The sequence below is a fragment of the Hyla sarda genome, chromosome 4, assembly GCF_029499605.1.
Source record: "Hyla sarda isolate aHylSar1 chromosome 4, aHylSar1.hap1, whole genome shotgun sequence".
NCBI lineage: Eukaryota > Metazoa > Chordata > Amphibia > Anura > Hylidae > Hyla > Hyla sarda.
Genome location: NC_079192.1, coordinates 56,873,799 through 56,895,950, shown reverse-complemented (window position 1 = coordinate 56,895,950; position 22,152 = coordinate 56,873,799). Strand labels below are relative to the sequence as shown.

Sequence of the window (22,152 nt, the reverse complement as noted above, 5' to 3'; positions counted from 1 at the left end):
TGGGAACTGTACAGAACCGTATGTGCATACGTTTCCATCCGGTTTGCACCATACGGTTTTGACTTTGCACATGCGCAGTGCACACCGAAAAAGTTTTTTTTTTCTTATGGAATTTCAATCAAACAAGTGAAACTTTATTCATAGTGGAGTGAAAAGTTAAAAACATATACGTTTTTATTTTTCTTTAAAAAAACGGATGCAACCAGACATCATTTTTCAAACCGTATACGGGTTCAAATTTGTACACATGTTTTGATACAGTTTAGTCCGGTTTTGAGGAATCGGTTTTCCATCAAAAACCTGGGAACTGTATTGCAAAAACCTGGTGTGAACCCAGCCGTAAGGTGTATACACACACGTTTTTGCAATACAGTTCCCGTATCAGGTTTTTGATAAAAAAAACTGATTCCTCAAAACCTGACTAAGGCTACGTTCACACTGCCGGATGACTCTGGCAGCGTGAAGTCTGTTATTTTAGGATCGAGAAAAGCCGGAGAAAAAAATTAGTGCTTGCACCGTCTTTTTCTCCGGCTTTTCTCTCCAAAAATAACGGCTGCTATTGAATACAATGGGGTCCATCGGGACCCGTTATTTGCCGGTATGCTCCTGCAAAATCACGGCCGTCAAAATGCAAAAAAGATATAAAAAAGAGGGAGTTTGATGGCCGAATTTGCCGGAGCATACCGGCAGCGTGAAAGGGGCCTAAACTGTATTAAAACGTGTGTACAAATTTTAACCCGTATACGGTTAAACACTGTATACGGTTTGAAAAAAGATTTCCGGTTGCATCCATTTTTTATGAAAACAATATGTTTTTTAACTTTTCATTCCATTATAAATAAAGTTTCACTTGTTTGCACAGTTTTTTTTCTTGGAAATTCAATCAAAGTCAAAAACCAGATGGTGAAAACCGGATGGAACCGTACGCACATACAGTTCTGTATGATTCCCATTGACTCCCTATTTTTTTTAAAAAACTTTTTAATATGGTTTTTCACCCGGACCAAAAATTGGTAGGCTACGGTTTTGGGTACGGGAAAAAAACTGACAAAACTGAATAAGATGCAAAACGGACTAAACCGGATGATGCGTTTGACATACGGTTTACATTGTTAAGTCAATGCATACGGTTTTCTATACGGTTCCGTACAGTTTTTAACTTGAAAACGTATACGAGAACTGTATAGAAAAAACGTGATGTGAACCCGGCCTAGTACTGTGTGATGGGTTGGTCAGGTTTCCAGGAAGTTATTCTGGCATAAAAAAAAAAATTGTAAACCTGATGGAAAAGAAGTAACGTGAGTGTGAACATGGACCGATGCGTTAGGGTTTGAGCTTCTTCTCCCTTGTTTGTGTCTATTCACTGACAAGGACTTGTGTACACTCCACAGGACAGCGTGGACTATTGCGTCATTGGAGTCAGTATTCTATCACAGTTGACCAATGAAATCAACCAGGTAAGTGACTCCTTCCTTAACTCTTGCCAAATGTTATCACTTCAGATCTGTAATGGGCGAGATACACTGCAACGTTTACACAGATGGGAATCCGTATGTATGTGCGGGGTTAATAAGGGGTTAATACTCCGATGATTAAAAAAAAATAAAAAATCCTAATACAAAGTTATTTAACTTTTTATATTAGGTTTATCATTCCAGTTGTATGTGGGATCCCATCACTTCCCATACAGACATTTCCTGGCCCCTGGAGCATTGTTTCCCAACCAGGGTGCCTCCAGCTGTTGAAAAACTACACCTCCCAGCATGCCCGGACAGCCGTTGGCTGTCCGGGCATGCTGGGAGGTGTAGTTTTGCAACAGCTGGAGACACCCTGGTTGGGGAACACTGCCCTGAAGTGATGCTGATGTGTGAGGAGATGGTATTAGGAAAGGCCGCCGGGCAGTAAAGCCGTGCGCAGGGTAGGACCGGACCGCACGCCATGTTGCTCAATAATCTCTAAGGGGGCAAATAGCTCAACATAACCCTATAATTTATAGGAGAAACAATGGAAGGTTTTTATGTGGTTTAGGTAACCCATTGTTTATACACTTTATTAGAGAATGAATTCGGGTAGAATACAGACATGGTGCACATCTACAATCTTGTATAATGATCTGATTGCTTCTCAGCATAATATCAAAAACTAACAGGTGGTTAGTATACATTTTTGATCAAAAAGTACAAGCCCACTCACCACGTCAAGGCCACCTATTCAGAGTGGGTCCCTAACGTCCCTAGCATAAAATGGCGCAGCACCGGGCGGCGACCATCACTGCCGCGACGCCAATGCCCACAGGGGGGAACGACCCACTGGCAGAGCAGCCCCAATGCCACTCAAACCAGTCTATGGGCCGCACCCTCCCGCAGACACGGCGCCACGGCAGCAACGGACACCGCACAGCACCACACCAGTGTGAACAGGGATGTAATAGCTCACTTACCATACTCTCCCAGTCAGACTGGGAGAGTATGGTAAGTGAGCTATTACATCCCTGTTCACACTGGTGTGGTGCTGTGCGGTGTCCGTTGCTGCCGTGTCTGCGGGAGGGTGCGGCCCATAGACTGGTTTGAGTGGCATTGGGGCTGCTCTGCCAGTGGGTTGTTCCCCCCTGTGGGCATTGGCGTTGCGGCGGTGGTGGTCGCCGCCCGGTGCTGCGCCATTTTATGCTAGGGACGTTAGGGACCCACTCTGGATAGGTGGCCTTGACGTGGCGAGTGGGCTTGTACTTTTTGATCAAAAATGTATACTAACAACCTGTTAGTTTTTGATATTATGCTGAGAAGCAATCACATCATTATACAAGATTGTAGATGTGCACCATGTCTGTTTTTCTACCCGAATTCACACTTTATTAGAGAATACTGATTTTCTATACAAGGGTTCACATTCATGATTTTAAAAGGGTTATCCAGGAAAAAAAACTTATAAATCAACTGGCTTCAGAAAGTTAAACAGATTTGTAAATGACTTCTGTAAAAAAAAGAAAAATCTTAATCCTTTCAGTACTTATGAGCTGCTAAAGTTGAGTTGTTCTTTTCTGTCTAAGTGCTGTCTGATGACACCTGTCTCGGGAACTGTCCAGGGTAGAAGCAAATCCCCATAGCAAACCTCTTCTACTCTGTGCAGTTCCCAAGACAAGCAGAGATGTGAGCAGAGAGCACTGTTGCCAGACAGAAAAAAAGAACTCAACTTCAGCAGCTGATAATTATTGGAAGGATTAAGATTTTTTTATAGAAGTAATTTACAAATCTGTTTAACTTTCTGGAGCCAGTTGATATATAAAAAAAAATTTTTTCCCCTGGAATACCCCTTTAATCTATCGGCCATATTGGAGGGTGGCTATAAAAAGCCTGTCTTGTTTTGGAGGGTCCTGAAATGCCCATACATTACATGCTAAGTAGCTCCTCGCCAGAAGGAAGTTAGTTTGCTATTTGGTGCCCTCTATTCCAGGTTGCCTATTGACTGCACTGTGTACTGTTCCATGTCCCCTTTGGAGGGAGCTGAATGCACTTACTGACAAAAAAAAATTTATATTAAAGGGGTACTCCGGTGGAGAACATATATATATTATTATTATTATTTTTTTTTAAATCAACTGGTGCCAGAAAGTTATACAGATTTGTAAATTACTTCTATTAAAAAATCTTTACCCTTCAAGTACTTATTAGCTGCTGTATGCTACAGAGGAAATTCTTTTCTTTTTGAATTTCTTTTTTGCCTTTTCCACTGTGCTCTCTGCTGGCACCTGAAGCCCGTATCAGGAACTGTCCAGAGCAGGAGAAAATCCCTATAGCAAACCTATGCTTCTCCGGACAGTTCCTGATACGGGCATCAGGTGTCAGCAGAGAGCACTTTGGACAAGACAAAAAAGAAATTCAAACAGTAAAGAATTTCCTCTGTAGCATACAGCTGCTAATAAGTACTGAAAGGATTAAGATGTTTCAATAGAAGTCATTTACAAATCTGTTTAACTTTCTGGCAGCAGTTCATTTAAAATAAAAAGTATTCCACCGGAGTACCCCTTTTATGCACACAGACAGAAATTTGGGATAGCTGCAACACGGCATGAAGTTATGTCTCAGGCAGATATGTAAATGATTACAGGTGTGGTCTGATAAGACATTAAAGGGGTACTCCCGGGAAAAACTTTTTTTTTAAATTTTTTTTTTTTTTTTTAAATCAACTGGTGCCAGAAAGTTAAATAGATTTGTAAATCACTTCTATTAAAAAAAATCTTAATCCTTCCAGTACTTTTTAGGGGCTGTATACTAAAGAGAAATCAAAAAAAGAAATGCATTTCCTCTGATGTCAAGAGCACAGTGCTCTCTGCTGACCACTGCTGTCCGTTTTAGGAACTGTCCAGAGTAGCATATGTTTGCTATGGAGATTTTTTCCTGCTCTGGACAGTTCCTAAAATGGACAGCAGAGGTCAGCAGAGAGCACTGTGCTCGTGACATCAGAGGAAATCCATTTATTATTATTTTTTTTTATTTCTCTTTAGTAAATGGCTCCTAAAAAGTACTGGAAGGATTAAGATGTTTAAATAGAAGTCATTTACAAATCTGTTTAACTTTCTGGCACCAGTTCATTTAAAAAAAAAAAAAGTTTTCCACAGGAGTACCGCTTTAAGTCTTGCCACAAGAGGGCGTATAAGTGCTTTCCCCGCTGCATTGTAAAAGGCCTCTGAGGCTGTTTTTGGGTAATGTACCAATCGGTGAGAGATCATTGACTGCTAGACATGCCTCTACAAGACCCTCTAAGACATTTTGCTCAGTTGACAGAGGAGGTATATAATTGGATAGCAGGATGGTCTTTTTAAATAATTACCCACCATCTAGGCCAGTGTTTCCCAACCCGGGTGCCTCCAGCTGTTGCAAAACTACAACTCCTGTTGCAGACCCTACTTTCCATTGTACAGTTTTTTTCCCCCCATAAACTTCTCCTTTCGCTTTAAGGGTATGTTCACACTGAGGAATTAGGGTCTGTTCACATGGCTGAATTTCCGCTTGCGGAATTCCGCCTCAAATTAAAGGCCATAGACTTCTATGGGATTCCGCACTCCCATTCACACTTCTGAATTTCCGCAAGCGGAAATTCAGAAGTGCGAATGGGAGTGCGGAATCCCATAGAAGTCGAGGGGCTTTAATTTAAGGCGGAATTCCGCAAGCGGAAATTCAGCCGTGTGAACAGACCCTTAGAGAGGAATTTACTGGAGTAATTCTGCTCGCTTATTCTGCTCCAATTTATCCTCAAATGAAAAGTCCATCGCCTTCAATGGACTTTCCGCTGCCCTGTTCACACTAAGGAATTTCTATTGACAGAATTCCAACACTAAATTCCTTTCCGCCTGAGAAATAAAAATGTTCATTTTCAGGCGGAATCGGCTGTTAAAAGCCCATTGAAGTGAATTGGATCTTTATTCATTAATTTTTTTTTCTACTTCTTCGTGTGGAAATTCTGCACTAATTCCACTAAAGGGAGAAAATGGCAAAAAAACAAGGTTTTCCTGATCGAAATTAAATTCTCTTAAAGAGGTACTTTGGCCCTAAGACATCTTATCCCCTATCCAAAGGATAGGGGATAAGATGTCTGACCGCAGGGGTCCTGCCGCTAGGGACCCCAGCAGTCTTTCATTCGGCACCCACCTCTTTGAGCTACACGCCGCGCTGCCAGCTCACAAACTGCCGGGTGCCGACCACGGGGCCGGAGTATCGTGACGTCACGACTCCGCCCCTGTGTGACGTCACCTGCCCCCGCCCCCTCCCATAGACTTGCATAGCGGGGGCTTGACGTCACACGGGGGCGGAGTCGTGACGTCGCAATACTCCGGCCCCGTGGTCGGCACCTGGCAGCGCGGCATGCAGGAGGGTGCCGAATGCAAGATTGTGGGGGTCCCCAGGGACAGGACCCCTGCGATCAGACATCTTATCCCCTATCCTTTGGCTAGGGGATAAGATGTCTTAGGGCCGGAGTACCCCTTTAAACTCCTCAGTATGAACATACGCATGCATTGTAATCCCTTACATATACCATCATTACATTCACACATAGAAAGTTTCATTCCATTTCTACAACTCCTCCTTGGTGCTTTCTTTCTAATCGGTTTCTATTTTCTGATTGTAATTTTTAATATTTACCACATTATTACTTGAGCTTTCCTCACAGCATTTAGTGATTTGCTTTGCAGCAAGACATATGTTATAGACACAATAGTCTGGAGCTGACCCTATTTATTTGTATGGGAGAGGTTTCTGAGCATTCTCTGTGACCTACAATGAGAGCGTTGTACAGGGAGGGGAAGGAGGGTGAGCGGCAACAAAGTCAGGGGTGCTCCCTAATAGCTTCCAAGGGGTGTTCCCACCTCCTTTTGAAGATGGCTAAAGGACCCCTCTTGCCTGTTTGCAGCCGCCGTAGGTGGTTGCAAAACTTACCCTTTTTGTGCGTTTTTGGCTTTCCAAATTGTGTAACTTATATTGATTTTTTTTTGGGAATAACATGAACAGTGTAGCTTGCATGGCTACTCCGATTAAAGTTAGTAGGAGTTACTACACTTGATCTTAGCTAAAAGGCCAATTAATATCTGATACGTCCCTTATCTGGGGACCATATATTAAATGGATTTTTGAGAATGGGGCCGATTTCAAAGCTTGCTTCAGTCGCCCTATGCATTGACACAATATGGCAATATCTTCGGTAGAGATGAGCGAACTTACAGTAAATTCGATTCGTCACAAACTTCTCGGCTCGGCAGTTGATGACTTATCCTGCGTAAATTAGTTCAGCTTTCAGGTGCTCCGGTGGGCTGGAAAAGGTGGATACAGTCCTAGGAAAGAGTCTCCTAGGACTGTATCCACCTTTTCCAGCCCGTCGGAGCACCTGAAAGCTGAACTAATTTATGCAGGATAAGGCATCAACTGCCGAGCCGAGAAGTTCGTGACGAATCGAATTTACTGTAAGTTCGCTCATCTCTAATCTTCGGGTCCAGTGCAAAAAAGAAAAAGAAGTTTAGTAGGAGTTAGGCAAATTGTGTAACTCATCCTGATTTTGGCTTTCTGGCCATCTCCAGTGACTTTACAGGCCAGAGGGGATGGAAACCCACATTTCGGAGAAATTTATGGTATATCCCAGATGGGAATACCCCTTTAACATGTCTAGATATTTCTATAGCAGTGGTCTTCAACCTGCGGACCTCCAGATGTTGCAAAACTACAACTCCCAGCATGCCCGGACAGCCAACGGCTGTCCGGGCATGCTGGGAGTTGTAGTTTTGCAACATCTGGAGGTCCGCAGGTTGAAGACCACTGATCTATAGCTTTCTCTTTAGGTCTTAAGAAACTACCCAAAAGCCACATAAAAAATTTAACAAAACAAAAAAGTCAAAACCTCCAAAAAATCTTGTTTAATGAAATAAATAACAGCAAAACTATAAGATCATTGAGAAACAAATGTGAAGAAGGCCTTAAAGGGGTACTCCACTGCCCCAGCGTTCGGAAATGTTTCGAACAATGTGTGCGGGCTGCGGGGGCTGTGACGTCACGGCCATGCCCCTCGTGATGTCACTCCACACCCCTTCAATGCAAGTCTATGGGAGGTTGCCACGCCCCCTCCCATAGACTTGCATTGGCGTGATGTCACGAGGGGCATGGCCATGATGTCACGACCCCCGCAGCCCGCACTCATCGTTCTAAGCGATTCCGAACGCTGGGGGCAGTGTCGTTACCCCTTTAAACACCAATTCCGTTAAGTAAGAGTAAATGTTTGGAGAGGCGGAGATGTATGTGACTTTTGTATCTTTACAGGCAGATGCCACACACCCTCTGACCAAGCACCGCAAAATCGCATCATCCTTCAGAGACTCCTCTTTATTTGATATCTTCACCCTCTCTTGTAACCTCTTAAAACAGGTATGAATAGAGATCCATAGACATGTGATGGTCTCAGCATATACCTCCCTTCCTGTTGAGAAATGACTATTGTGCACAAGGTGAGATATTGTAGTCAGACATGTCCACCACAGCGAGAACCACCATTTGTTAGTGTCTCTGGCTCATAGGGGATAGATGCAAAATCTGGACCAGTGCCCTCACCTACCAGGTTTCGTTAAAGGAAAGCTGTCATATGTTTTCTCCCGCACTATCCACAGGTACCGATGGATAGTGTGGGAGACGCTGAACATTTTGAGTCCTACCTTGCCCAGATGCGCTGCGCCGTTCGCCCGTTATAGCAGTTTTACTGTATATTTAAATTAGCTGCTAACTGGCACGGGCGGGGTTACTGCCTTCATCTGGCACTGTGACGTAACCGCCGCCCGGCACGCAGCACCGCCCCCGGCTAATGAATATTCATATAATGTCTTACACTCTCCTCATCCCGGCCGATGCTGCGCATGTGCGGGATTTCCTACTATGCCCTACTACTTCATTAGTCCGGAGCAGCGCTGGAGTAAATCCCGCACATGCGCAGTATCGGCCGGGATGAGGAGGAGAGTGTAAGACATTATATGAATATTCATTAGCCGGGCGGCGGTTACGTCACAGTGCCAGATGAAGGCAGTAACCCCGCCCGTGCCAGTTAGCAGCTAATTTAAATATACAGAAAAACTGCTATAACGGGCGAACGGCGCAGCGCATCCGGGCAAGGTAGTACTCAAAATGTTCAGCGTCTCCCGCGCTATCCACCGGTACCTGTGGATAGTGCGGGAGAAAACATATGACAGCTTTCCTGTAATAACACTGCTTTCTCATGTGACAAAGGGTGGGGGGTTTGTCGGGCACATTATTTTTCATGTGCACCCCTCATAGCCAGGCTCCTGAACGGAGACAGCCCTTTTAATTCTCTGACGGCCCTTATGCCATTAGTTCTGACATTTAGTTGTGAATTTAATTGTTGCCTCGCCTAAAATTGCTTTATTTTTATAAACGTTTTCTTTTTCCTTTCTATTTCAAGGCATCAGGGAAGTCTTTGTTACTCTCTGATGGGTCCCAACAAGACCTCCTTATGCAGCTCCTCAAGCTCACCCACAGCTGCCTGAACTTTGACTTCATTGGCACCTCCACAGACGAGTCCTCCGACGATCTCTGCACAGTACAGATCCCCACAAGCTGGCGTTCAGGTGAGAGAAGACACGGATGGTGGGAGATGTAAGAATAAGGGATGTCCTGACACATTCTCATGTAATGTCATTGTCTCCGCAGCTTTCCTGGACTCTTCCACACTACAACTTTTCTTTGACTTGTATCATTCCATCCCTCCCAACTTCTCCCCATTGGTGAGTGTACAGCTGGTTTAAGGTGCAAGGCTGGTTTTGTTATGTTCTATTTCAGTTCTTACTACTTATAGGGTTTTTCCACCTCCGCAGGTCCTCTCATGTCTGGTACAAATTGCCTCTGTCCGACGCTCCTTATTTAATAATGCAGAAAGAGCCAAGTTTCTCTCTCACCTGGTGGACGGAGTAAAGAGAATTTTAGAAAATCCCCAAGTAAGTGATTAAAGGGTATTTAGTTAGAGCTTTAAAGGGATTAGACACTCATCACCTATGTGGATGACAGGTGATGAATGTCCCATTGGCTGGTTTCTAATCGCTGGGATGCCCATTGATGCCCCTGGTAGAATTGAAGATGTTTGGACATGTGTATTGCCATTCCATACAACTCTATATGACTGGGAAATAGGAAAGTACAGAGCTTAGCTATCTTCATCAGGGGAAGAAGTGTGGAATGGGACAGCAGCTTTCATGTCCGATCACCATTTCATCCAACAAGGGAAATGCAGGATCCCCGTTTTCTTGATCGATGGGAGTCCCGGTGGTTAGACCTCAAACAACCAGTCAGACACTCATCACCTTTGCTGCCGGCTGAGGTTATCCAGTGCCTTTCTCTTTGACCTGGTGATGAATGACTGATCGGCTGGGTTCTGAATGCTGGGACCTCATTGACTCCCCAGTAGAATTTAAAGGGTATTCCGGGTTTATACATCTTATGCCCTATCCAAAGAATAGGGGATAAGATGTATGATCGCAGGGGTCACGCCGCTGGGGACCCACACGATCTCGGTGCAGCCCTCGGCATTCTCCCTCAAAAATGGAGACGTGACATCACGGCCACGCCCCCTAGTGCTGTCATGCCACGCCCCCTCCATTCATGTCTATGGAAAGCCGTCACGCCTCCACCCATAGACATGAATGGAGGGGGCGTGGCGTGATAGGGGATATGATGTATAAACCCAGAATACCCCTTCAACAGTATATTTACATGCACGATTCCATTGAATTCTATAGGATTGCAGAGAATATACAGGTACAGTGCTTGGCCAGACTCCCATTTTCTGAAACGAAGGGTGTCCCAGTGGTTTTACCTCCAACCAATCAGATACTCATCACCTTTCCTGCCGGCTGGGGTTATAGAGCCTCTCTCTTCAACCTGATGTGAAATCAGGCCTGGCCGGTATTCTCCATGTGTATACGTATAAAACAAAATCCTTGCCTGGTTTGATCATTCAGATAGCTAAAATTAACTCTGCTTTTGCCCTTCAGAGCCTTTCTGACCCCAATAACTACCATGAATTTTGCCGCTTGCTGGCACGCCTGAAGAGTAACTACCAGCTAGGGGAGCTGGTGAAGGTGGAGAACTACCCTGAGGTCATCAGACTCATTGCAAACTTTACAGTCACCAGTCTACAGGTACATGAAAGTGAAAGGCAGTGAATTATATGTAATGACAGTCATGGCTGTAAATGTTGGAACCCCTGAAATTTTTCAAGAAAATGAAGTATTTCTCACAGAAAAGGATTGCAGTAACACATGTTTTGCTATGCACATGTTTATTCCCTTTGTGTGTATTAATTAAACCAAAAAAGGGAGGAAAAAAGCAAATTGGACATAATGTCACCAAACTCCAAACATGGTCTTGACAAAATTATTGGCACCCTTAACTTAATATCTGGTTGCACACCCTTTGGAAAAAATAACTGAAGTCCGTTGCTTCCTATAACCATCAATAAGCTTCTTACACCTCTCAGCCGGAATGTTGGACCACTCTTCCTTTGCAAACTTCTCCAGGTCTCACTTATTGGAAGGCGCCTTTTCCCAACAACAATTTTAAGATCTCTCCACAGGTGTTCAATGGGATTTAGATCTGGACTCATTGCTGCCACTTCAGAACTCTCCAGCGCTTTGTTGCCATCCATTTCTGGGGGCTTTTTGATGCATGTTGGTGGTCATTGTCCTGCTGGAAGACCCAGGATCTCGGACGCAAATCCAGCTTTCTGACACTGGGCTGTACAGTGCGACCCAAAATCCATTGGTAATCCTCAGATATTATGATGTCTTGTACACATTCAAGGCACCCAGTGCCAGAGGCAGCAAAACAACCCCAAAACATAATTGAACCTCCACTGTAGGTACTGTGTTCTTTTCTTTGTAGGCCTCATTCCATTTTCGGTAAACAGTAGAAGGATGTGCTGTACCAAAAAGCTCTATCTTGGTCTCATCTGTCCACAAGACATTTTCCCAGAAGGATTTTGGTTTACTAAAGTTAATTTTGGCAAAATGTAGTCTTGATTTTTTATGTATCTGTGTCAGCAGGGGGGTCCTCCTGGGTCTCCTGCCATTCATTTAAATGTCGATGGATAGTTTGTGCTGACACTGATGCTCCCTGAGCCTGCAGGACAGCTTGAATATCTTTGGAACTTGTTTGGGGCTGCTTATCCACCATCCAGACTATACTGCGTTGACACCTTTCATAAATTTTTCTCTTCCATCCACACCCAGGGAGATTAGCTCCAGTACCATGGGTTGCAAACTTGATAATGTTGCGCACTGTGGACAAAGGTAAATCTAGATCTCTGGAGATGGACTTGTAACCTTGAGACTGTTGATATTTTTCCACAATTTTGGTTCTCAAGTCCTCAGACATTTCTCTTCTCCTCTTTCTGTTGTCCATGCTTAGTGTGGCACACACAGACACACAATGCAAAGACTAAGTGAACTTCTCTCCTTTTTGTCTGCTTTCAGGTGTGATTTTTATATTGCCCATACCTGTTACTTGCCCCAGGTGAGTTTAAAGGAGCATCACATGCTTGAAACAATCTTATTTTTCCACAATTTTGAAAGGGTGCCAATAATTTTGTCCAGCCCATTTTTGGAGTTTGGTGACGTTATGTCCAATTTGCTTTTTTTTCCTCCTTTTTTGGTTTAGTTCCAATACACACAAAGGGAATAAACATGTGTATAGCAAAATGTGTTACTGCAATCCTTTCTGTGAGAAATACTTCATTTTCTAGAAAAATTTCAGGGGTGCCAACATTTACGGCCATGATTGTAAATGTACTCTTTTATATGTTTATGCATGGACTGATAAACAAGGATTTACTCTTTAACCCTTTATGGACCACAAGTTTTTTCATTTTTGCACTTATTTTTGCACCTCACCTTCTAAAAATCAGAACGTTTTAAATTTTGCACCTACAGACCAATTGTACTTTGTAATGTCATGAATGATTTCACCACCAAATTTATGGTAAAAACAGAAAAAAAATATTTGTGGGGCAAAATTGGGAGAAAAAAAAAATGCTGTTTTGTAACTTTCGGGTGCTTCCAATTCTATGCCGTGCATTTTTCGGTAAAAATGACACCATATCTTTATTCTGTAGTTCCATACGGTTACAATGATAACTATATAGGTTTTATTTTATTTTACTACTTTAAAAATTATAACTACATGCACCAAAATTTGTATGTTTAAAATTGTCATCTTCTGACCCCTATAACTTTTTCTATTTTACCACATCCGGGGCTATATGAGGGCTAATTTTTTGCGCCGTGATTTAAAGTTTTTATCGGTACAATTTTTGTTTTGATGGGACTTTTTGATTGCTTTTTATAAATTCTTTTGGGGGTATACAAAGTGACCAAAAATACGCAATTTTGGACTTTGTAATTTGTTTACGTGTACACCATTGACCGTGCGGTTTAATTACCATTATATTTTTATAGTTAGGACATTTACGAATGGGTGATTCAAACTTTTATTACTGAAGGGGTTAAATCACACTAACTTCTTTTTTTTACTTCCCATAGGGGACTATAACATGCAATCCTTAGATTGCATGCACTGAACGATACTATGCCATAGCATTGATCAGTGTTATCTGTGCTCGATTGTTCAAGTCTGGATCTCAGGCTTGGAGCAATTGAGCGATGATTGGACGGCGAGAAGGAGGGCAAGCACTCTCCTGCTGTTCTCCCTATTTCACTGCGGTGGTCCTGAACAGCTCCGCTGAGCTAACCGGCAGTGTTTTCTCCCGTTTTAGACGCTGATTAAAACGAGCCCTACCTTGGTCTGATCCGCGCCGCCGTACGCCCGCAATTGTAGTTTTAATCTCTGTGTATATCCTGCTGTAACTGGCAAAGTTGGGGCTTCTGCGGGCTAACAGACACTGACGTCAGCGCCGCTCATGAATATTCATCCCTCCCTCTGGTTAGGAACGGCGAAGAGAGGGAGAACAGAAGGGATGAATATTCATGAGCGGCTCTGACGTCAGTGCCCGTTAGCCCGCAGAAGCCCCGCCTTTGCCAGTTACAGCCGGATATACACAGAAATTAAAACTACAAGTGCGGGCGAACGGCGGTGCGGATCAGACCAAGGTAGGGCTCGTTTTAATCAGCGGCTCCCGCACTATCCACCAATACCGGTGGATAGTGCGGGAGAAAATATGTGACAGTTTTCCTTTAAGGGGTTAATATGTTACTGAAAGCAAATACATGCAGAAGTACAGTAAGGGCTTCCTACTGCTCTGTAGGTGCTTTATTACAGCTCTTAAGGTGGCCATACGCATAGGAAAACAATGTTTGTTAACCTTTATCAATACACCTATATCCCCTCATAAGTGTGCTCATCCACCAGCTATTTATCAATACACCTATATCCCCTCATAAGTGTGCTCATCCACCAGCTCTTTATCAATACACCTATTTCCCCTCATAAGTGTGCTCATCCACCAGCTCTTTATCAATACATCTATATCCCCTCATAAGTGGACTTATCCACCAGCTCTTTATCAATACACCTATATCCCCTCATAAGTGTGCTCATCCACCAGCTCTTTATCAATACACCTATATCCCCTCATAAGTGTGCTCATCCACCAGCTATTTATCAATACACCTATATCCCCTCATAAGTGTGCTCATCCACCAGCTCTTTATCAATACACCTATATCCCCTCATAAGTGTGCTCATCCACCAGCTCTTTATCAATACACCTATATCCCCTCATAAGTGTGCTCATCCACCAGCTATTTATCAATACACCTATATCCCCTCATAAGTGTGCTCATCCACCAGCTCTTTATCAATACACCTATATCCCCTCATAAGTGTGCTCATCCACCAGCTCTTTCAGTGGAGCCAAGTAAAATAACTGACTGGGCTGTTTGCTTTTTCAGAAGGAACAATGCGTTTAGACAGAATAGTAGAATCTGTTGTCTTGACCATCTTACCACTATTGCACAACCTCACGATTCCAACCAAATATTTACATCTCCTGTTGTATTTAGGTTTCAATGACTCTTACTTAGGTGGCGTTCACATGGCCGTCTGTCCACGTTTTTTATCCCGGTTTGGTTCCGTTTTTGCAGGCTGTAAACGGATTAAAAACTGTTTTAAAAACGTCCGATTCATGTCACTGCGATTTGTTTACATCCGTTTGTACCCGTCTGCACTCATTTCCGTTTTTTTGATGGCAGAAAATTCGCCACATGCAGTATTTTTTCTCCCTTCAAAAAACGGAAGAAAAAAACAGGTACAGTAAATTTAACAATGAAGTCTATGGAAAACGATGAGCCTTTAAGGTCATCCGTTTGCATCTGTTTTCTCAATCCGTTTTTTGATCTGTTTTTACTTCTGAGCATGCTCAGAACAAAAAAATATAATAATTTTTTGGTTTATTAACTGAACAATAACGGATACAAACAGATAACATCTGTCTGCATCCATTATTGTCAGTTTTTTAGTTTTTGTCCCTTTTTATTTTTGACTGGAGAAGTTCAGGGCGGATCAAGATGGCCGTTTGAACGCAGCCTTACATATATTTTTATTAGGTATTATGTTTATTTGGCTGTATTCCTAGGCCTTTGGATTGTTAATTTTCCTCAAGTCAGTCTGCTGAATAATGAATCTGGATTTGTTTTTTTCAGCACTGGGAATTTGCACCCAATTCTGTACATTATCTCTTAAGCTTATGGCAGCGTCTTGCTGCATCTGTACCCTATGTGAAGGCAACAGAGCCTCATCTTCTGGAGACCTATACACCAGAGGTGACCAAAGCCTATGTCACATCCCGCCTGGAGTCCGTTCACATTATCCTCAGGTACAATGACAGAATGTATAAGGGAATTGCTTTCCATTTCTGCAGAGAGTATATCTATCCAGTACTGGATGTCGGTAAAGAATAAAGATTACTACTTGGATTCTTTAAGATATCCATATTTGCTCCAAGTATTTCAGTTTTTTTTTTTATCGTAATCCGTAAGCAGCTGATAATACATCCGTAAATTAGTGTATGCGAAAACACGAATATCCAAAAAAGTACAGTTAAAGGGGTACTCCGGCCCTAGACATCTTATCCCTTATCCAAAGGATAGGGGATAAGATGTCTGATCACGGGGGTCCAGCTGCTGGTGCCCCCCACCATCTCTTGCAGCAGCCGGAATTCTAAACAAACGCCGGGTTCTTGTGGCAGTGGTCGTGACGTCACGGCTACACCCCCTCGTGATGTCACGACACGCCCCCTCCATTCATGTCTATGGGAGGGGGCGTGTTCAGCAGGGGCATGGCCTTGACGTAATGATCACAGCCTACGGCTCCAAGTGTTCTGAACAAAATGTTCAGAATGCTGGAGTACCCCTTTAAGCCTTTAGCTCAATACTGATTTTGCATTCTCAATAGGCCGCCACAACCCCTCCCATAGACTTGCATTGAGGGGAGCGGGGCGTGACGTCACAAGGGTCAGGGCCGTAACGTCAAGATACTCCGGCCCCTGTATCGTGAGTCATCAGACACAGATTTTCGCTCCGTGAGGCTGAAGACTAGTGGGTGCTGTATGGGGATCGCGGGGGTCCCAGCGGCGGGACCCCTGCAATCAGACATCATAAGATGTCTAGGGCCAGAGTACCCCTTTAAAGATAAACTGTCAGCTTTCTCCCCCTGCACTAACCAGCGGTACTGGCTGGTAGTGCGGGGGACGTTGATCAGTTTGATCCTTACCGTGCCCGATCCGGCTGTAATCTTCTATTTTCGGTATATGCTAATGAGGTGCTAACTGGCACTCTGACGTCAGTGCCACCGGCCACAGCGCCGCCCAGCTCATCAATATTCCTCCCCTCCCTCCGCCTCTCCCTCTTCTCCCCGCTCTGTAATGAAGAGGGAGGGGAGGAACATTGATGAGCTGGGCGGCGCTGCGGCAGGCGGCACTGATGTCAGAGTGCCAGTTAACACCTCATTAGCATAAACCAAAAATAGAAGATTACGGCAGAACGGTGCGGCGGGTCTGGGCACGGTAAGCATGAAACTGATCAGCGTCCCCCGCACTACCAGTCTGTACCACTGGTTAGTGCAGGGGGAGAAAGCTGACAGTTTTCCTTTAAACTTTATTAGGAAAAGGTTTGTCAGTGATTCATAGATACCCAAAAAGGATACCATTGAAGGATATAACTTTTCCCATAAAAAAAAATAAATAAAAAAAAAAGTTTTGACTATGTCAATGGAAAAATAAAGTTTATGTAGGTTAGGATTTAAAAAATGCATTGTCCTGAAGGCCAAAACAGACTCAAAGTCCTGAAAGGGCGACATCAACCGGTGACATGAAGCATAATACTGTGTCTTAGTATCTCTTCACTAAATGTTCTAGAATTGTTACTGTGATATACAATCCACAAGACTAGCATGGAGCTGCTTTCTTTCTGCAGGGATGGCCTGGAAGACCCCCTTGATGATGCGGGTCTGGTGCAGCAGCAGCTGGATCAGCTTTCCACCATTGGGAGATGCGAGTACGATAAGACGTGCGCCCTGTTGGTGCAGCTCTTTGATCAGTCAGCTCAGACCTATCAGGAACTTCTGCAGAGTGGATCTGCCCCCAGCATGGAGCTGACTGTGCAGGAAGGTAAGTAGCTCATAGAGGGGACAGGAGCAGGAAAAACAAAAAGTGAAATCGCTAAATGGGAACCAATGTGTGAATATGACCGGGATACACAAAGCAAAGAATCACCCAGGCAGCCCTTCCACTGTCCCTGTTGGAGAGCTCCATAAGAGTGGCCCCTGTTCTGGCGGACCCTGCAGGTCCATGCATTGTATAATGGCCAATCCTTCTGTTGTACCTGAATATCTTTCAGCTGTTTAGTACAGTGGTCCCTCAACATACGATGGTAATCCGTTCCAAATGAACCATCGTATGTTGAGGAATCCGTGCAATGTAAAGTATAGGACAGTGGTCAACAACCTGCGGACCTCCAGATGTTGCAAAACTACAACACCCAGCATGCCCGGACAGCCAACGGCTGTCCGGGCATGCTGGGAGTTGTAGTTTTGCAACATCTGGAGGCCCGCAGGTTGAAGACCACTAGGATTGGAGGTTATACTCACGTGTTCCCGCCACTCCAGACCGTCACCGCTGCCCTGGATGTCGCCGTCCATTGCTGTCGCCGCGTCCCTGGGGTGTCCCCGACGCTCCAGCAAGGCCTCTGCTTCCCCAGAATCCTCGCTCTCAGTCGCAGTCATCACGTCGCTACGCACGCCGCTCCTATTGGATGATGGGACGGCGTGCGCAGCGACGTGATGACGACGATGCAGGGGATCCCGAAGAGGACGCGCCGGAGCCCCGAGGACAGGTAAGTGATCGTCAGCGGACGTAAACGGCTATCCGGTGGCAGCTGAAGCAGTCTGCGCTGCCGGATAGCCGTTTATGCGATGGCCCCGATATACAAAAGCATCGTATGTTGATGCTACCTTCAACATGCGATGGCCTCTGAGAGGCCATCGTATGTTAAAATGATCGTATGTCAGGGCCATCGTAGGTCGGGGGGTCACTGTATCTGTCTGTATCTGCTATTTTTTACATTATAGGCTGATACCTTTTATATGTTGCAGGTCGGCTCACTTGGTTGGTTTACATTATTGGTGCAGTAATAGGAGGCAGGGTGTCTTTTGCCAGCACCGATGAACAGGATGCCATGGATGGAGAATTAGTGTGTCGGTATGTATTGTTTGAATGTTATCCCCAGCAACACCCTGAGAGCAATGGCTAGGGATATAATATAGCAGGCAAGATCATACATTACATACTTGGCTTATTCATTGATAGGCACCATGTAATACTGCATTTCCCCTGCAGATGCCAATGGAAATGCAGCCAAAAAGGGTTAAAAAAGAGCCAAAAAAGTTTAATCACTACTGATGTTAAAGGGATAATCCACTCCCCAGCATTCGGTTTAGTTCCGAATGCTGGGTGCAGGCTTTGGCGGTTGCCCCGCCCCCATCATGACATCATGCCCCGCCCATTGTGACATCATGCCCCACCCCCTCAATGCAAGTCTATGGGAGGGGGCGTGACAGCCGTCACGCCCCCTCCCATAGACTTGCATTGAGGGGGCGGGGCGTGACGGCCCAAGGGGGTTGTGGCGAAGCCCGCACCCAGCATTCGAAACGAAATGTTCCGAACACTGGGGAGTGGAGTACCCCTTTAAGTCATGGTCCCTAGCTCAGCGTACTGTATATGAATTATTACCGGAGCCCACCTGCAATTTATATAATAAAAGTTACGTTTTAAAAAATAGCTTTAGTGAGGAATAATGTGGATTCTTTATTCCGTCTTTTGACAGAATTGCTTGTAAATAATTAACCCTTGGTATATCTATTGGGTCTCAGTCTTGAGCTTTGTTTAAAAGGAAAAGCTTTGCCACGGTAAAATTGCAGTCCAGTAGCTGAGCAGACTGAAATGTAATGTTGTGGGAAAATATTCAGTATAACCTGTGATTTATTCCTGTAAACTTCTGCTCATTCTGGACTAAGTAGTCAAGTGGGCGGTCCTAGTGACTGACCTAGTTATCTGTGTGTAAGTTTGCATGTAAAGTTGTCACTTACTGAGTAGGACCGCCCACTTGACTCCTTAGGGCAGAATGAGCAGAGGTGTAACATCAATCAAGTTATTCTGGAAAATTATTCTTACAAAACTACTTAGTACATTCAGAAAGTCTGTGACACTTTTACTAATTTTTTTAAGTTACGTGCTAAAATAAAATTAAAATTCAATGCCCCATAATGAGAATGTGAAAAAACTGAATTTTAGAAATGTTTGCACTTTAACAGTAACCTTTTAAAAAAGTTTAAAGCGATACCTGCAGTAAAGGGAATAGGTGTCTGATCACTATGACTGCTATAAACTCGTTTCAATCCTGATTTAAAAGAGAAATGTGGCGCTAAACTTTTAACTCTCCCTGTGCCTGGGCTGCAAAAGAAAGCGAACTTTAAATCACCTTCCTATCGTCCCATCAAAACAAAAATGAGACAGATAAAAACTTCAGATCATGGCGCAAAAAATGAGCCCTCATATATCCCGGTGTACGGAAAAATAAAAATGTCATTGGGTCAGAAGATGACAATTTTTATTTTAGGTGCATGTAGTTAAAAAAAATTTTAAGTGGTAAAAAAAAAAAAAATAAAACCTATATAAATTTGGTATCTTTGTAATCGTATGGACCTACAAAATAAAGATAAGGTGTAATTTTTACCGAAAAGTGTACTGCATAGAAGCCCCCAAAAATTACAACATGGCATATTTTTTTTTTCTTTTAATTTTGCCCCGCTAATATATTTTTTTCTGGTTTCGCTGTAAATTTTGTGGTGAAATGATTGATGTAATTAAAAAGTACAATTGGTGGCGCAATAAATAAGTTCTCATATGGATTTGTACATGCAAAAGTGAAAGCATGATTTTTAGAAGGTGATGAGAAAAAAACGGAAAAACCCTGCGTGCTTAAGAGATTAAGGGGTTAAAGAATATTCTTTTGGGAATGGCAAATCAGTATTGAGCTAGAGGCTTAAAGGGGTACTCCGGTGCTCCAGCATTCTGAACATTTTGTTCAGAACGCTCGGAGCAGGAGGCTGTGATCGTGACGACACGCCCACGCCCCCTCTTGACGCCATGGCCTCTCCATTCAGGTCTATGGGAGGGGCGAGTCTTCTGACACGTCCCTCTCATAGACATGGATGGAGGGGGCGTGGCGTGACATCACAAGGTGGTGTCACAACCACTGTCGTAGGAACCCGGCATTTGTTTAGAATCGCAGGGAGCCCCAGCAGCTGGACCCCCGCCACCAGACATCTTATCCCCTATCCTTTTGATAGGGGATAAGATGTCTAGCAGTAGAGCACCCCTTTAACTATGGTAGCAATAGGCTAAACGTATCTGTTATTCATAACAGTGTGCTGCAACTGATGAACCTCACAGATTCCCGTCTAGCCCAGGCTGGCAATGAGAAGCTGGAGCTGTCAATGCTAAGCTTCTTTGAGCAATTCAGGAAAATCTACATCGGGGATCAAGTGCAAAAGTCCTCCAAGGTAAGTAGTAGTCTTGTGTTTATAAAAGAAAAGTTGATGTGCAGGTACAATGCCACATTGTCATGAGAGTCCATAACACAGCCAACCATATGTTGTTTTCAGCTGTATCCTATTAAACTGATAAAGCGAAAGGTGCCAGTCACAGCTGGTTGGGTCCCCCTGGCTCATGATGCCCCTCTCGGACTCATAATGTGCATACATGAGTTTTCTTATTTCTGTTACATGTAGATGACAGATTCCACATCCTCCCTGTTCATTTTCTAGCACAGTACCATTCTCTTTCTTTTCCAGCTTTATCGTCGCCTTTCAGACGTCTTGGGTCTGAATGATGAAACTATGGTGCTGAGCATCTTCATTGGCAAAATGTAAGTTAATGTCTAGTATATGGAAGTCTGGTATTCTATTCCATACAGTGGTACCTGCAAAATACACTTCTCAAAAAAGATTAAGGGAACACTAAGATAACACATCCTAGATCTGAATGAATGAACCTATCGTATGAAATACTTTCGTCTTTACATAGTTGAATGTGCTGACAACAAAATCACACAAAAATTATCAATGGAAATCAAATTTATCAACCCATGGAGGTCTGGATATGGAGTCACACTCAAAATCACAGTGGAAAACCCCGCTACAGGCTGATCAAACTTTATGTAATGTCCTTAAAACAAGTCACAATGAGGCTCAGTAGTGTGTGGGGCCTCCACGTGCCCGTATGACCTCCCTACAATGCCTGGGCATGATCCTGATGAGGTGGGGGATGGTCTCCTGAGGGATGTCCTCCCACAACTGGACTAAAGCATCCACCAACTCCTGGATAGTCTGTGGTGCAACGTGGCGTTGGTGGATGGAGCGAGACATGATGTCCCAGATGTGCTCAATCGGATTCAGGTCTGGGGAACGGGCGGGCCAGTCCATAGCATCAATGCCTTCCTCTTGCAGGAACTGCTGACACACTCCAGCCACATGAATCTAGCATTGTCTTGCATTAGGAGGAAGCCAGGGTCAACCGCACCAGCATATGGTCTTACAAGGGGTCTGAGGATCTCCTCTCGGTACCTAATGACAGTCAGGCTACCTCTGGCAAGCACATGAAGGGCTGTGCGGCCCCCCAAAGAAATGCCACCCCACACCATTACTGATCCACCACCAAACCGGTCATGCTGGAGGATGTTTCAGGCAGCAGAACGTTCTCCACGGCGTCTCCAGTCTCTGTCACATGTGCTCAGTGTGAATCTGCTTTCATCTGTGAAGAGCATAGGGCGCCAGTGTTGGGATTGTCTTGCTAATTGCCTATAACTTCCACCTGTTGTCTGTTCCATTTGTGAAATTGATTGTCAATCAGTGTTTCTTCCTGAGTGGACAGTGTGATTTCACAGAAGTGTCATTGACTTGGAGTTACATTGTGTTGTTTAAGTGTTCCCTTTATTTTTTTGAGCAGTGTGTTTATATTGTGCAATATACAGTGACCCCCCGACTTATGATGGCCCCGACATATGATCATTTCAACATATGATGGCCTCTCAGAGCCCATCGTATG

General features: G+C 44.1%; 1 protein-coding gene across 3 annotated transcripts in view; it reads left to right on the top strand.

Moving 5' to 3' along the window:
* Positions 1-22,152, top strand: part of XPO7 (exportin 7) — a 78,992-nt gene that overhangs the window by 34,750 nt on the left and 22,090 nt on the right. For all 3 annotated transcript variants that reach the window (XM_056571097.1, XM_056571095.1, XM_056571096.1), the window contains exons 5-15: positions 1,392-1,457; positions 7,800-7,904; positions 8,947-9,112; positions 9,195-9,268; positions 9,359-9,478; positions 10,532-10,678; positions 15,194-15,366; positions 16,964-17,157; positions 18,141-18,246; positions 20,474-20,609; positions 20,901-20,974. In XM_056571097.1, the coding sequence (XP_056427072.1) occupies positions 1,392-1,457; positions 7,800-7,904; positions 8,947-9,112; positions 9,195-9,268; positions 9,359-9,478; positions 10,532-10,678; positions 15,194-15,366; positions 16,964-17,157; positions 18,141-18,246; positions 20,474-20,609; positions 20,901-20,974 (1,361 nt within the window). The remainder of the gene's footprint in view (positions 1-1,391; positions 1,458-7,799; positions 7,905-8,946; positions 9,113-9,194; positions 9,269-9,358; positions 9,479-10,531; positions 10,679-15,193; positions 15,367-16,963; positions 17,158-18,140; positions 18,247-20,473; positions 20,610-20,900; positions 20,975-22,152) is intronic.